This window comes from Pleurodeles waltl, chromosome 8, assembly GCF_031143425.1.
Source record: "Pleurodeles waltl isolate 20211129_DDA chromosome 8, aPleWal1.hap1.20221129, whole genome shotgun sequence".
Lineage (NCBI taxonomy): Eukaryota > Metazoa > Chordata > Amphibia > Caudata > Salamandridae > Pleurodeles > Pleurodeles waltl.
The window spans coordinates 1,543,801,598-1,543,815,382 of NC_090447.1; the positions used below are offsets into that span (position 1 = coordinate 1,543,801,598).

The 13,785-nt window shown below is 47.0% G+C and overlaps 1 protein-coding gene across 2 annotated transcripts in view; it reads right to left on the reverse strand.

Annotated features, from left to right (window-relative positions):
• Positions 1-13,785, reverse strand: part of MAN1A2 (mannosidase alpha class 1A member 2) — a 315,131-nt gene that overhangs the window by 235,826 nt on the left and 65,520 nt on the right. For both annotated transcript variants that reach the window (XM_069203015.1, XM_069203014.1), the window contains exon 3: positions 2,531-2,783. In XM_069203015.1, coding sequence (XP_069059116.1) covers positions 2,531-2,783 — 253 coding nt within the window. The remainder of the gene's footprint in view (positions 1-2,530; positions 2,784-13,785) is intronic.

Genomic DNA, 13,785 nt, shown 5'->3' on the forward strand with positions numbered 1-13,785 from the left:
AACTCTCCAGGGCCCCCCATCCCTCCACAGGGCACCCAGCACATTAAGGGGGGGGGGGGGGGGGGGAGGGAGGCAACCCTCAGTCCCAACAAGCAGAAAAAAAGAGACAGGGAGAGGGAGCTAGAAAATGGGGGAGACAAAGAGACAGGCAGAGACAGCTAGAGAGAAGGGGAGACAGCTGTAGACAGAGGGAGAGTGATACAACTGCAGAGAGACAGACAAAGAGACAGGGAGAAGCAGCTTTTGAGTGGGAGAGAGAAAGGGAGAGACAGCTAGGGAGTGAGTCAGGAAGAGAGAGGGAGGTAAAGATACAGACTGCAAGAGAGAGTCAGAGAGAAAGACAGCAAGAGAGAGAGACATCAAGCGAGAGGGAGGCAGAGAGACTGCAAGAGAGAGTCAGAGAAAAAGACAGCAAGCAGGAGAAAGGAGAGAGCCAGCAAGAGAGAGGGAAGAGAGAGGCAGGGACAGCAAGAGGGAGCGAGAAAGAGCCAGAGAGGGAGAGACAACAAGCGAGAGAAGGAGACCGACAGAAACCGAGAGAGTGAGACAGAAGGGGAGAGAGACAGGGAGCTGCAGCGAGAGCACAAGGATGACAGACACTAAAGATGGAAGAGACAGCAGGTGAAGATTAACAGGGGAGGCTGCAGGAGAACTACGGCAAGGTCTGGGGGCCTGAGAACCTCTTGGGGTGCCTCGGAAGATCACTGTCTGCTGGCCCGGGTCTTGGGGTGCCTTTGACGATCACTGTCTGTTGCCCCCAGTCTTCGAGTGACTGAGCCTCACTGTCTGCTCTTTCGGGTCTTGGGGTGCCTTTGACAATCACTGTCTTCTTGGCCAGGTCTTGGGGTGTCTTTGAGCCTCATTGTCTGCTGGCCCGGGTCTTGGGGTGCCTTTGAGCCTCACTGTTTACTGGGCCTGGGTCTTGGGGTGTCTGAGCCTCATTCTCTGCGGCCCAGGTCTTGGGGTGCCTCTGATGCCTAATGCTGCTTTCCCGGGTCTTGGGGTGCCTTTGAGCCTCGATGTCTGCTGGCCCGGGTCTTGGGGTGCCTTTGAGCCTCACTGTTTACTGGGCCTGGGTCTTGGGGTGTCTGAGCCTCATTCTCTGCGGCCCAGGTCTTGGGGTGCCTCTGATGCTTAATGCTGCTTTCCCGGGTCTTGGGGTGTCTTTGAGTCTCATTGTCTGCTGGCCCGGGTCTTGGGGTGCCTTTGAGCCTCACTGTTTACTGGGCCTGGGTCTTGGGGTGTCTGAGCCTCATTCTCTGCGGCCCAGGTCTTTGGGTGCCTCTGATGCTTACTGCTGCTTTCCCGGGTCTTGGAGTGCCTTTGACGATACTGTCTGCTAGACCCGACCCTCACACCAGGCCCTACTGATCTCATGTGCAGCTGTGGGCAGACATGCCAGGGAAGGAGGGTGAGGTGACAGATGTGATGCATCCTGAGAGATGGAGATGGTGAGGTGCCAGAGGAGTAGCAGTGAGTGAGGGGTGGGGTTATGAATGCCCCCGATCTAAGAGCAGGTAGTCTAGGCGCTGGGTTCTATATGTGCACTGTCCAGGAGTGTGGAATGGAGTGCTGTCAAGAACAGGAATGGGATATTGGGATAATCTCGGACCCCTCCTGCCCTGCTTAGACTCGTCACCTGGCCCAAAAGTCCCTGTGTCCCCAGTTCTAACAGGTGGCTTTTTATCCTTTTTTGATACCCCACCTACCTGACCCTGCTCATTCTTGGACCCCTGCTCTCGGCAGAACCTGCAGACAAACATCTGTGACTGAGGCGGTGCCACAGCGGACTGAGTCTTTCTCCCATCTTGAGTGCCTCCTCCGAGGATGATTCGGCCTTGGGCATACAACAGAAATACTGTGGGGAGATGACAGGGGTGGGGGGGTCTAAGAGCCGGGCCGGAACACCCCTCTCATTGAGGACTGCATCTGGGGTGTGCTGGACACCACTGAGGTTGACCTTTGCATTGGACTGCTCGGTGATGTAACTAGAACATGAGTTAGGACTCTGTCGGCTCCAGCCACTGAAGAACTGAGCGGTCTCCAAACACCATGTGCCTGATGTGTGCTAGGGATCACTTAGAATGACCTCAGCAGACCATGTCCGCTTCAACCACTGAAGAACCAACAAGTCTTCGATGACCCTGCATCTGTAGCGAGTTGGAGACCACTGAGGATGACCTTGGTGCCGGACGATAGGTCTAGAGCCCCAACCAGAACTTTACCTGCTCCAGCCACTAAAGTGCTGAGAAGTCTCTGTTCTTTGCTGGATCTCCCGGGGAGGCAAAGGACCTCCCTTGGGATTCTGACCCCCTGTTTCTGTTTTAGATGAAGAGGTTGCCTGCAGACCTGGCCCAGCACTCATGAGACCCTGATCAATCTTCTCATTTAGTGAAAGTTGACAAAATACGTCATAATTAAGAGTATTGCCTCAGAACCTTATATGAATCACTCAATCATTAGAACATTCCCCCAAAGACAGCATATTTCACACACTGGTTGCACACCTGAGAGGTTCCCCTCTTCATACCTCTTTAATCTTGTCCCGCTTCTCCCGGATCTCAGGGTCTACGGGGTCCCCTGTCTTGATCCCCACCAGGTTGGGTGCGGGGGGCAGCAGGACTTTGCTTTCCTTGTTCTTCAGTTCATGTAGGACTTTGTTCTTCTCAGTCTGGATCTCCACACGGAGCTCTTCCTGAGACTTCTTAAGCTTCTCCTTGGCCTCCTCCAGAACCTTCTCATGATCGGCCCGGATCTTGTTCCGCAGCCGCTCCTCTTCCTCCCTAAAAGGAAAGAACATACCTTGGTCAGTGACTTTTCATCACACTAATAACCCTTGTAATACGCAGACTCTGCACAGTATGAAGGATTAAGGACTCAGTCAAGAGGAAACACTAATCACTTTAGTATACACAAATTTTGCCGCCTCCTCCGTACGTCAGTGTCCACAGACCTCGGTCTCTTGCTCTGAATGTACAAGGGCAGGCCTTATGAGTTACCATCGAGTGAGCTCTACGCACGTGTGAGCTGCTTTGAGGCGCTGTTCAACCTCCTACCTGGAACACCATTACTGCTGAACGGCTGGCTAGAGTGCAGTGGGAGACCCTAATCTTATGCTGCTGTTTACGTCATTAGAACAGGTGCTCAGAGTTTAGATACTGAATTTTAAAAAGCAGATGTACACATGCATGATACGGAGTTACTGTACTGAGTACCTGGAGAAGATCAAGCAGGAAGTGGAACAGGAATGAAATGGTCATCAAGTGGTGAGATTCGGAATATTTCATTATCAGAATATTTAAATTAATTACCAAGTGACCACAAGTAAAGCACAGACCGGGCCAGCCTCAGAGCCTGTACATCAAAAGAGCTGTTTGTCTTGGACCCATCGTGTGATTCGGCACATTGCACAGATTATGGAGGCCAGATGCTGCCTGGTTCTCCTCTTCCTCACAACAGATACTAGGAAGTGAAGGGTGGTAACTACATCACAGGTGATGACCACAGGGTTCAGCTCTCGCCCTTTCCCTATCCAACCTTACATCCACCACCTGTCGTCCTGATTAACAGAGCTGTTCATAAATCAGGGTGCCTGAGAGGCCACAGACACAGAGATACCCCACAACTTCAAGTACAGAAACTCAGAACTACTTCTTCCCAAAAGTCACCCTATATTGATTACAAACGCAGCACATGAACCGCCAAAAACACCTAAAAATGAACTTTTCCAGCACGTTCTTGAACAAAAGATACCCAAAGTTTTGTTTCTGCTGTCCCTGTGTCCTGCAGTTCTTTCACCTATTGTCGTATGCTCTGGTGAATGTGTTCTACTTCGGTTTCATATTGAATTGTACTGTACTGTTTTGAACTATATTGTACTATACTGTATGGTATTGTGTTTTATTGTATTGTACTGCATTGTATTGTACTTTATTGTAGTGGCTTGTATTATACTATGTTACATTGTACTGTACTTTATTGCATTTTATTGTACTGAATTGTACTATACTGTTTTGTATTGTACAGTATTGTACTGCATTATATTGTGCTTTACTGTAGTGTACTGCCCTGTATTGTACTGTGCTCTGTTATATTGATTTGTACTGTACTGTATGTACTGTATTGTACTTTATTCTACTGTACTGCATTGTACAGCATTATATCATACTTTAATGTATTGTATTATCCTGCATTGTACTGTATTGTACTGTATTCTATTGTACTTTATACTACTGAATTGTATTGTATTATCTTGTATTGTACTGTACTGTTATGTTCTGTATTGTACTATTGTATTGTACTTTACTATATTGTATTATCTTGCATTGTATTGTATTGTCTTGTAGTGTACTGTATTCTATTGTACTTTATTCTACTGTATTGTACTGTGTTGTATTGTACTTTAATGTATTGTACTATCTTGTATTGTCCTATACTGTGCTGTACTATATTTTACTATTGTACTTTACTATATTGTATTATCTTGTATTGTACTGTACTGCGCTGTACTATTATATTGTACTTTACTGTATTGTATTATCTTGTATTGTACTGTATTGTACTGTATTGCACTGTACTTTACTGTATTGTATTACTTTATACCATGCTATACTATATTGTACTTCATTCCATTGTATTATACATTATTGTACTGTATTGTACTGCAATGTACTTTAATGTAATTTACTTTGTATTACCTTGTATTGTAATGTACTGTATGGTACTCTATTGTATTGATTTATTTATAAAGCGCGTTTCGGCAAGACGCATCGAAGCGCTAAACTGGGCAAGTCAACGGAAAATACTCTATTGTATTGTCTTGTACTGTTTGTATTATATTGTACTGTTCTCTACTGTATTGTATTGTACTGTGCTCTACTGCACTATATATTGTATTATATTGTACTGTGCTCTACTGTACTGTATTGTCTTGTACTGTGCCATACTGTATTGTACTTTACTGCATTGTATTGTATTGTCTTGTGCTGTACTGTATTGTATTGTGTTGTGTTGTACTGCATTATTTTTTAATGTACTGTATTGTGTTGAATGATATTCCACTGTATTGTATTAAACTGCATTGTATTTTACTATAGTGTATTGAAGTGTATTTTAGCATACTGTATTGTACTTTATGGTACTTTACTGTACTGGGCTGCATTGTACTGTACTGTTTTGTGTACAGCTGTACTGTATTGTACTGTACTTTACTGTATTATGTTGTACAGTATTATACTGTACTATAATGTACTGTATAGTATTTTGTTGTACTTTACTGTACTGTATTGTACTGTACTGTATTGTACTGTTTTGTGTACTACTGTATAGTATTCTACTGTGCTTTGCTGTACTGTATAGCACTGTTCTATACTGTATTGTTCTTTACTGTACTATATTGTACTGTAGTATATGGTACCGCACTGTGTTGTACTACATTGTACTTTACCATACTGTATTGTACTGAATATTCTACTGTATTGTAATGTACTCTACTGTATTGCACTTTACTATAGTGTACTGAATTATATTCTACTGCATTGTACTGCACTGTATTGTACCGTACTGGACTGTAGTGTATTATGTTGTACTGCATTGAACTTTAATGTACTGTATTGTACTTTGTACTTTACTTAGTTGTATTATACTGTATTGTATTGTATTGTATTGTACTATCATTTCCCTTCAGGTCAACTGTTTACCAGTACAAAGTAGCCCTGGCGCTACTTTCTTTGTCTCCCTCTCTTGGCATCTGTCGCTCGGTCTCTTCCTCTATCTAGCTCCTTCTCCGACTCTCCTCTTGGGTCTCTGCCATTCTCTGTCTCCCTCCTTCTCTCCCTCTCTCCTTACATACCCTGTGAGAGCAGAGACTCATATCTCGGGAGACTACCCAAGCTCAGGCACAGCCAGTGGTGATCAAGACCCGCCATCACTAGGTGTGTGTATACACCCCCTAGAGCGAAAGAGAGGGCCAGGGCCCTTGCTCATGCCCTGGTGTATGCAGCAGTGCACTACAGGGATCCTCCGGACTAACCCAGCAGGGCTGGTTCTTCACACCTACTTCACAGGAGACCCGCGGGTGAACACCCACAGAGAGGGTACGCTGTGCACCCCTGCTGAGAGTGCACAGCTGCTGAGAGTGCACACCTACTGGGAGTACAGAAGGTGCACACCTACTGAGAGTGCAGAGAGAGCAGACAGTGAAGACCTAATGAGTTAACACAATCACAAAATCCAAGAACCATTCACAGATTGCTGGACATGGACATCATCACGACATCCAACTGAGGACCATTAACTGATCGCTAGTGACATAGGCCTCGTCACCACACACATCTGACGACCATTCACATATCACCAGTTACATGGACCTTGTCACAACATGCATCTGAGGATCATGCACATATTGCCAGTGACATGGACAATGTCACAACTTACATCTGAGGATCATTCCCATATAGCTAATGGCATAGGCCTCGTCACCACACACATCTGACGACCATTCACATATCACCAGTTACATGGACCTTGTCACAAAATGCATCTGAGGACCATGCACATATTGCCAGTGACATGGACAATGTCACGACTTACATCTGAGGATCATTCCCATATAGCTAATGACATGGGCCTCGTCACGACACACATCTGAGGACCATTCACTTATCTCTAGTGACATAGGCCTGGTCATGACATACATATGAGAACCATTCACAACATCCATATTAAGACCATTATCGCTTTTGACATGGGCCTTGTAATGACATACAACTAGGAACCATTTAAAAATTCCTAGTGACACAGGACTTGTCACGACATACATCTGAGGACCATTCACAAATGGCTAGTAACATGGACCTTGTCACGACATCCATCTGAGTACCATTCACATATCGCTAGTGAACTGTACCCACACCTCAGAAAATCATAAAAACTTTAATAGATTTGCAGGTCAAGTAACTTAAATAATCTACTTGACCTAACTGTAATGTACTTGACCCATAAACAGGTCTCAAATTGTGTGATCCCAGGCAAATATTTTAGTTTACAGAGTCATATTTTCCTTCTTTCTCACATGAGTGCGCCTTTAAATATGTGAGGTCAGCATCTCTGCTGTACAAAAAAAACCTCTTGTTTGATTAAATAGACCAGACACTTCCATGTATAAAATGAATCTAGCCCACGTACAGGGGGTACATGATCCATGACTTGCCTCTTAGTTTAATAATAGCATTGCCCTCAGGGCAGAAGTGTTTCTCAGTTTATGTTTAAACACTCACTTTACTAAAGCATGATGTGGTAGTACACTGTCATTTACAGACAGTAAATTTCAAAAAAATGCCCAAAAACCTTCCCACTAGCGTGCAGATCTACTGATAAAACTATATAGTGTAATAACAATCTGTGAAAAATGGGTTTCGGGAAACATATTTATCCTTTGCACATCACCAAGTAAAGTGTTTTTACTGATTTCTTTTAATCCTAATAAATAATTTTTTCATCACACAGAAGTACAAAAACTGGGTTTTCACAACTACTGAAAGATATTTCGAAATGTTTACACTGTTGACTTAGTTATTTAAATGTTGTGCATCTTTGTGTAGCAAATCAGACAGTTCACCTTACAAAATCCTGGAACTCTGCAGTCAGAAGGACAAATAACTGTAGGAAGACAAAACAACTTTTGACCTCCGTCTCTGAATACATAACAAATGTCACAAGATAAGTGCAAGATTTAAAGGCATCTTTCTTGCTCCTTCACTTTGTGACTGAACACCTGTTCTTTACCAACTCAAGTGAGTCCTAAAACTAGCTAGACCTGACAAAATATGACTCGCTAGGGCGAGTGAACATTTCGAGGCCTGTGGACCTCATCACGATATATATATGAGGGTCATTAACTTATCGCTAGTTACATGGACCTTGTTATGACATACATCTCAGTACCATTCACTTATCGCTAGTGATATGGACCTTGTCATGACACACACCATAGAAACATTCAGACATGGCTTGTTTAAGGCTCTGCACCTGTGCTCCAGCCATCTGTGCTCCACACATCGCCCCATACAGGGGCCCCAACAGACGTGCGGGTAGCGCCCGCCAGGCGGCCATGTGTCATGAACCACATGCAATGAACCATGAATTATCATAACCTCAATATGATATTTACGCTTATTACAGTACAAGTTTTATTGGTGTAACTGTTTGGGTTTATAATCAGTCAAGTCATGAAATGCTTCTCACACCCAGCCCTGAAAAGTAAAGAACAGTTAAATTGAAAACCAGGTGAACTGTCACTGTGAGTGCACGGCTCTTTGCCATACTGTGTGCACACCTGTCCCAGTACCAAGCCTCTGGGCACGTCCGCAGAAAGTTCAGTGCACCAGCTGTTGGTGCTAGCAAAAGCACACCTGCTCCAGCTGGGAGGGGCACATCTGAAGAGGAGGCTGGGAGAGGCACACCTAATGAGGAGGCTAAGAGGGTACACCTGATGAGGAGGCTGACTGAGGCACACCTGACGAGGAGGCTGGGAGGGGCGCACCTGACGAGGAGGCTGGGAGGGGCGCATCTGATGAGGAGGTTTGGAGGGGCACACCTGAAGAGGAGGCTGGCAGGGGTACACCTGATGAGGCTGGGAGGGCACACCTCATGAGAAGGCTGGCAGGGGCACACCTGCTGTAGCTGGCAGGGGAACATGAGGAGGCTGGGATGGGCACACTAGATGAGGAGTGAGGTGTACGCCAGTGTGGTATGGTGGGCGGAGTGGGGTGTGTGCCAGAATGGTAAGGTGGGTAGAGTGGGGTGTGCCAGTGTGGTACGGTGAGTAGAGTGGGGTGTGTGTTAGTGTGGTATGTTGGGTAGAGTGAGGTGTGTGCTAGTGCAGTACAGTGGGGTGTGCCAGTCTGGTACATTGGGTCGAATGAGGTGTGTGCCAGTGTGGTACGGTATATAGAGTGGGGTGTGTGCCAGTGTTGCAGTGGGTAGAGTGGGGTGAGTGCCAGTGTGGCATAGTGAGTAGAGTTGGCTGTGTACTAGTGAGGTAGAGTGAGGTGTATGTCAGTGTGGTACGGTATATAAACTAGGGTGTGTGCCAGTGTGGTACAGTGGGAAGAGTAGGGTGTTTGCCAGTGTGGTACGGTGAGTAGAGTGGGGCGTGTGCCCATGTGCTATGGTGGGTAGAGTGGGGTGTGTGCAAGTGTGTTAACATGGCCCACAGCTGGTTGCTTGCCAGTGCGGTATGGTGGGTGGAGTGGGTTGCTTAACAATCTGGTACAGTGGGTAGCGTGGGGTGTGTGACAGTGTGGTATGGTGGATGGAGTGGGGTGCTTGCCAGTGTGGTACAGTGGGTAAGAGTGGAGCGTGCACTAGTGTGGTATGGTGGGTAGACTGGAGTGTGCACTAGTGTGGTATGGTGGGTAGAGTGGGGTGTGTCAGTGTCGAAAGGTGGGTAGAGTGGGGTATGTGCCAGTGTGGTATGGTGGGTAGCCTGGGGTGTGTGCCAGTGGGGTTCGGTGGGTAGTGTGGTGTGTGTGTGTGTAGGAGGCTGGACTGGCTTGTAGTGAGTACCTAGGGGTACTTGCACCTTGCACCAGGCCCAGTTATCCCTTATTAGTGTATAGGGTGTCTAGCAGCTTAGGCTGATAGATAATGGTAGTTTAGCAGAGCAGCTTAGCCTGAACTAGGAGACGTGTGAAGCTACTACAGTACCACCTAGTGTCATATGCACAATATCATAAGAAAACACAATACACAGTTATACTAAAAATAAAGGTACTTTATTTTTATGACAATATGCCAAAGTATCTCAGAGTGTACCCTCAGTGAGAGGATAGGAAATATACACAAGATATATATACACAATACCAGAAATATGCAGTATAGTCTTAGAAAACAGTGCAAACAATGTATAGTTACAATAGGATGCAATGGGAACACATAGGGATAGGGGCAACACAAACCATATACTCCAAAAGTGGAATGCGAACCACGAATGGACCCCAAACCTATGTGACCTTGTAGAGGGTCGCTGGGACTATTAGAAAATAGTGAGGGTTAGAAAAATAGCCCACCCCAAGACCCTGAAAAGTGAGTGCAAAGTGCACTAAAGTTCCCCCAAGGACAAAGAAGTCGTGATAGGGGAATAAGGCAGGAAAGACACAAACCAACAATGCAACAACGCTGGATTTCCAATCTGGGGTACCTGTGGAACAAGGGGACCAAGTCCAAAAGTCACAAGCAAGTCGGAGATGGGCAGATGCCCAGGAAATGCCAGCTGCGGGTGCAAAGAAGCTTCGACTGGACTGAAGAAGCTGCGGTTTCTGCAGGAACACAAAGGGCTAGAGACTTCCCCTTTGGAGGACTGATCCCTCTCGCCTTGTAGAGTCGTGCAGAAGTGTTTTCCCGCCGAAAGAACGCCAACAAGCCTTGCTAGCTGCAAATCGTGCGGTTAGCGTTTTTGGACGCTGCTGTGGCCCAGGAGGGACCAGGAGGTCGCAAATTGGACCAGGAGGTAGAGGGGACGTCGAGCAAGACAAGGAGCCCTCTTAGCAGCAGGTAGCACCCGGAGAAGGGCCAGAAACAGGCACTACGAGGATGCGTGAAACAGTGCTCACCCGAAGTCGCACAAAGGAGTCCCACGTCGCCGGAGACCAACTTAGAAAGTCGTGCAATGCAGGTTAGAGTGCCGTGGACCCAGGCTTGGCTGTGCACGAAGGATTTCCGCCGGAAGTGCACAGGGGCCGGAGTAGCTGCAAAAGTCGCGGTTCCCAGCAATGCAGTCTAGCGAGGTGAGGCAAGGACTTACCTCCACCAAACTTGGACTGAAGAGTTACTGGACTGTGGGAGTCACTTGGACAGAGTTGCTGGATTCGAGGGACCTCGCTCGTCGTGCTGAGAGGAGACCAAAGGGACCGGTAATGCAGCTTTTTGGGGCCTGCGGTTGCAGGGGGACGATTCCGTCGACCCACGGGAGATTTATTCGGAGCTTCTAGTGCAGAGAGGAGGCAGACTACCCCCACAGCATGCACCACCAGGAAAACAGTCGAGAAGGCGGCAAGATCAGCGTTACAGAGTTGCAGTAGTCGTCTTTGCTACTATGTTGCAGTTTTGCAGGCTTCCAGCGCGGTCAGCAGTCGATTCCTTGGCAGAAGGCGAAGAGAGAGATGCAGAGGAACTCGGATGAGCTCTTGCATTCGTTATCTAAGGAATCCCAAGAGACAGAGACCCTAAATAGCCAGAAAAGAGGGTTTGGCTACTTAGGAGAGAGGATAGGCTAGCAACACCTGAAGGAGCCTATCACAAGGAGTCTCTGACGTCACCTGGTGGCACTGGCCACTCAGAGCAGTCCAGTGTGCCAGCAGCACCTCTGTTTCCAAGATGGCAGAGGTCTGGAGCACACTGGAGGAGCTCTGGGCACCTCCCAGGGGAGGTACAGGTCAGGGGAGTGGGCACTCCCCTTTCCTTTGTCCAGTTTCGCGCCAGAGCAGGGCTAAGGGGTCCCCTGAACCGGTGTAGACTGGCTTATGCAGAATTGGGCACATCTGTGCCCAAGAAAGCATTTCCAGAGGCTGGGGGAGGCTACTCCTCCCCTGCCTTCACACCATTTTCCAAAGGGAGAGGGTGTCACACCCTCTCTCAGAGGAAGTTCTTTGTTCTGCCATCCTGGGCCAGGCCTGGCTGGACCCCAGGAGGGCAGCTGCCTGTCTGAGGGGTTGGCAGCAGCAGCAGCTGCAGTGAAACCCCGAGAAAAGCAGTTTGGCAGTACCAGGGTCTGTGCTACAGACCACTGGGATCATGGGATTGTGCCAACTATGCCAGGATGGCATAGAGGGGGCAATTCCATGATCATAGACATATTACATGGCCATATTCGGAGTTACCATTGTGAAGCTACATATAGGTAGTGACCTATATGGAGTGCACGCGTGTAATGGTGTCCCCGCACTCACAAAGTCCGGGGAATTGGCCCTGAACAATGTGGGGGCACCTTGGCTAGTGCCAGGGTGCCCTCACACTAAGTAACTTAGCACCCAACCTTTACCAGGTAAAGGTTAGACATATAGGTGACTTATAAGTTACTTAAGTGCAGTGTAAAATGGCTGTGAAATAACGTGGACGTTATTTCACTCAGGCTGCAGTGGCAGACCTGTGTAAGAATTGTCAGAGCTCCCTATGGGTGGCAAAAGAAATGCTGCAGCCCATAGGGATCTCCTGGAACCCCAATAACCTGGGTACCTCAGTAACATATTCTAGGGAATTATAAGGGTGTTCCAGTAAGCCAATGTAAATTGGTAAAATTGGTCACTAGCCTGTCAGTGACAATTTGAAAGAAATGAGAGAGCATAACCACTGAGGTTCTGATTAGCAGAGCCTCAGTGAGACAGTTAGTCACTACACAGGTAACACATTCAGGCACACTTATGAGCACTGGGGCCCTGGTGAACAGGGTCCCAGTGACACATACAACTAAAACAACATATATACAGTGAAAAATGGGGGTAACATGCCAGGCAAGATGGTACTTTCCTACACAACCCCCCCCCAAACGAAGGACAATAAGACTAGCCATGACCTGATGAGTCTTCATTGTCTAAGTGGAAATATCTGGAGAGTCCATCTGCATTGGAGTGGCTACTCCCAGGTCTATGTTCCACTGTATAGTCCATTCCCTGTAGGGATATGGACCACCTCAACAATTTAGGATTTTCACCTTTCATTTGTTTTAGCCAAAGTAGAGGTTTGTGGTCTGTCTGAACAATGAAGTGAGTGCCAAACAGGTATGGCCTCAACTTCTTCAGAGCCCAGACCACAGCAAAGGCCTCCCTCTCAATGGCAGACCAACGCTTTTCTCTAGGGGTCAACCTCCTACTAATAAAAGCAACAGGTTGATCATGGCCCTCAGAATTAAGTTGTGATAGGACTGCCCCTACTCCTAATTCAGATGCATCAGTTTGGACATAGAATATTTTAGAGTAACAAGGGCTTTTCAGGACAGGTGCAGAGCACATGGCCTGCTTCAGCTCCTCAAAAGCTTTCTGACAGCTAGCTGTCCACAATACCTTTTTAGGCCTTTTTTTGCATGTGAGGTCATTAAGAGGGGCAGCAATGGAGCCATAGTTCTTAATGAACCTCCTGTAATACCCAGTGAGGCCTAGGAAGGCTCTCACCTGAGTCTGAGTGGTAGGAGGAACCCAATCAATAATTGTTTGGATTTTCCCCTGAAGTGGTGCAATCTGTTCCCCACCAACAAGGTGTCCCAGATAAACCACCTTACCCTGCCCTATCTGGCACTTTGAAGCCTTGATAGTGAGGCCTGCCTTTTGCAGGGCCTCTAAAACTTTCCAAAGGTGGACCAGGTGATCATCCCAGCTGGAGCTAAAGACAGCTATATTGTCCAAATATGCTGCACTGAAAGCTTCCACCCTTGCAGGACTGTGTTCACCAACCTTTGAAAAGTGGCAGGTGCATTCTTCAATCCAAAAGGCATTACTGTGAATTGGTAATGTCCTCCAATGGTTGAAAATGCAGTTTTAGGTTTAGCATCTTCTGATAATTTGATCTGCCAATACCCTGCAGTCAAATCAAAAGTGCTTAGATACTTGGCAGATGCCAGTGTATCTATGAGCTCATCTGCCCTGGGTATAGGGTGAGCATCAGTTTTGGTTACAAGGTTGAGACCTCTATAGTCTACACAAAACCGCATTTCCTTCTTTCCATCCTTGGAATGGGGTTTTGGTACAAGTACCACAGGAGAAGCCCATGGACTTTCAGAGTGCTCAACCACTC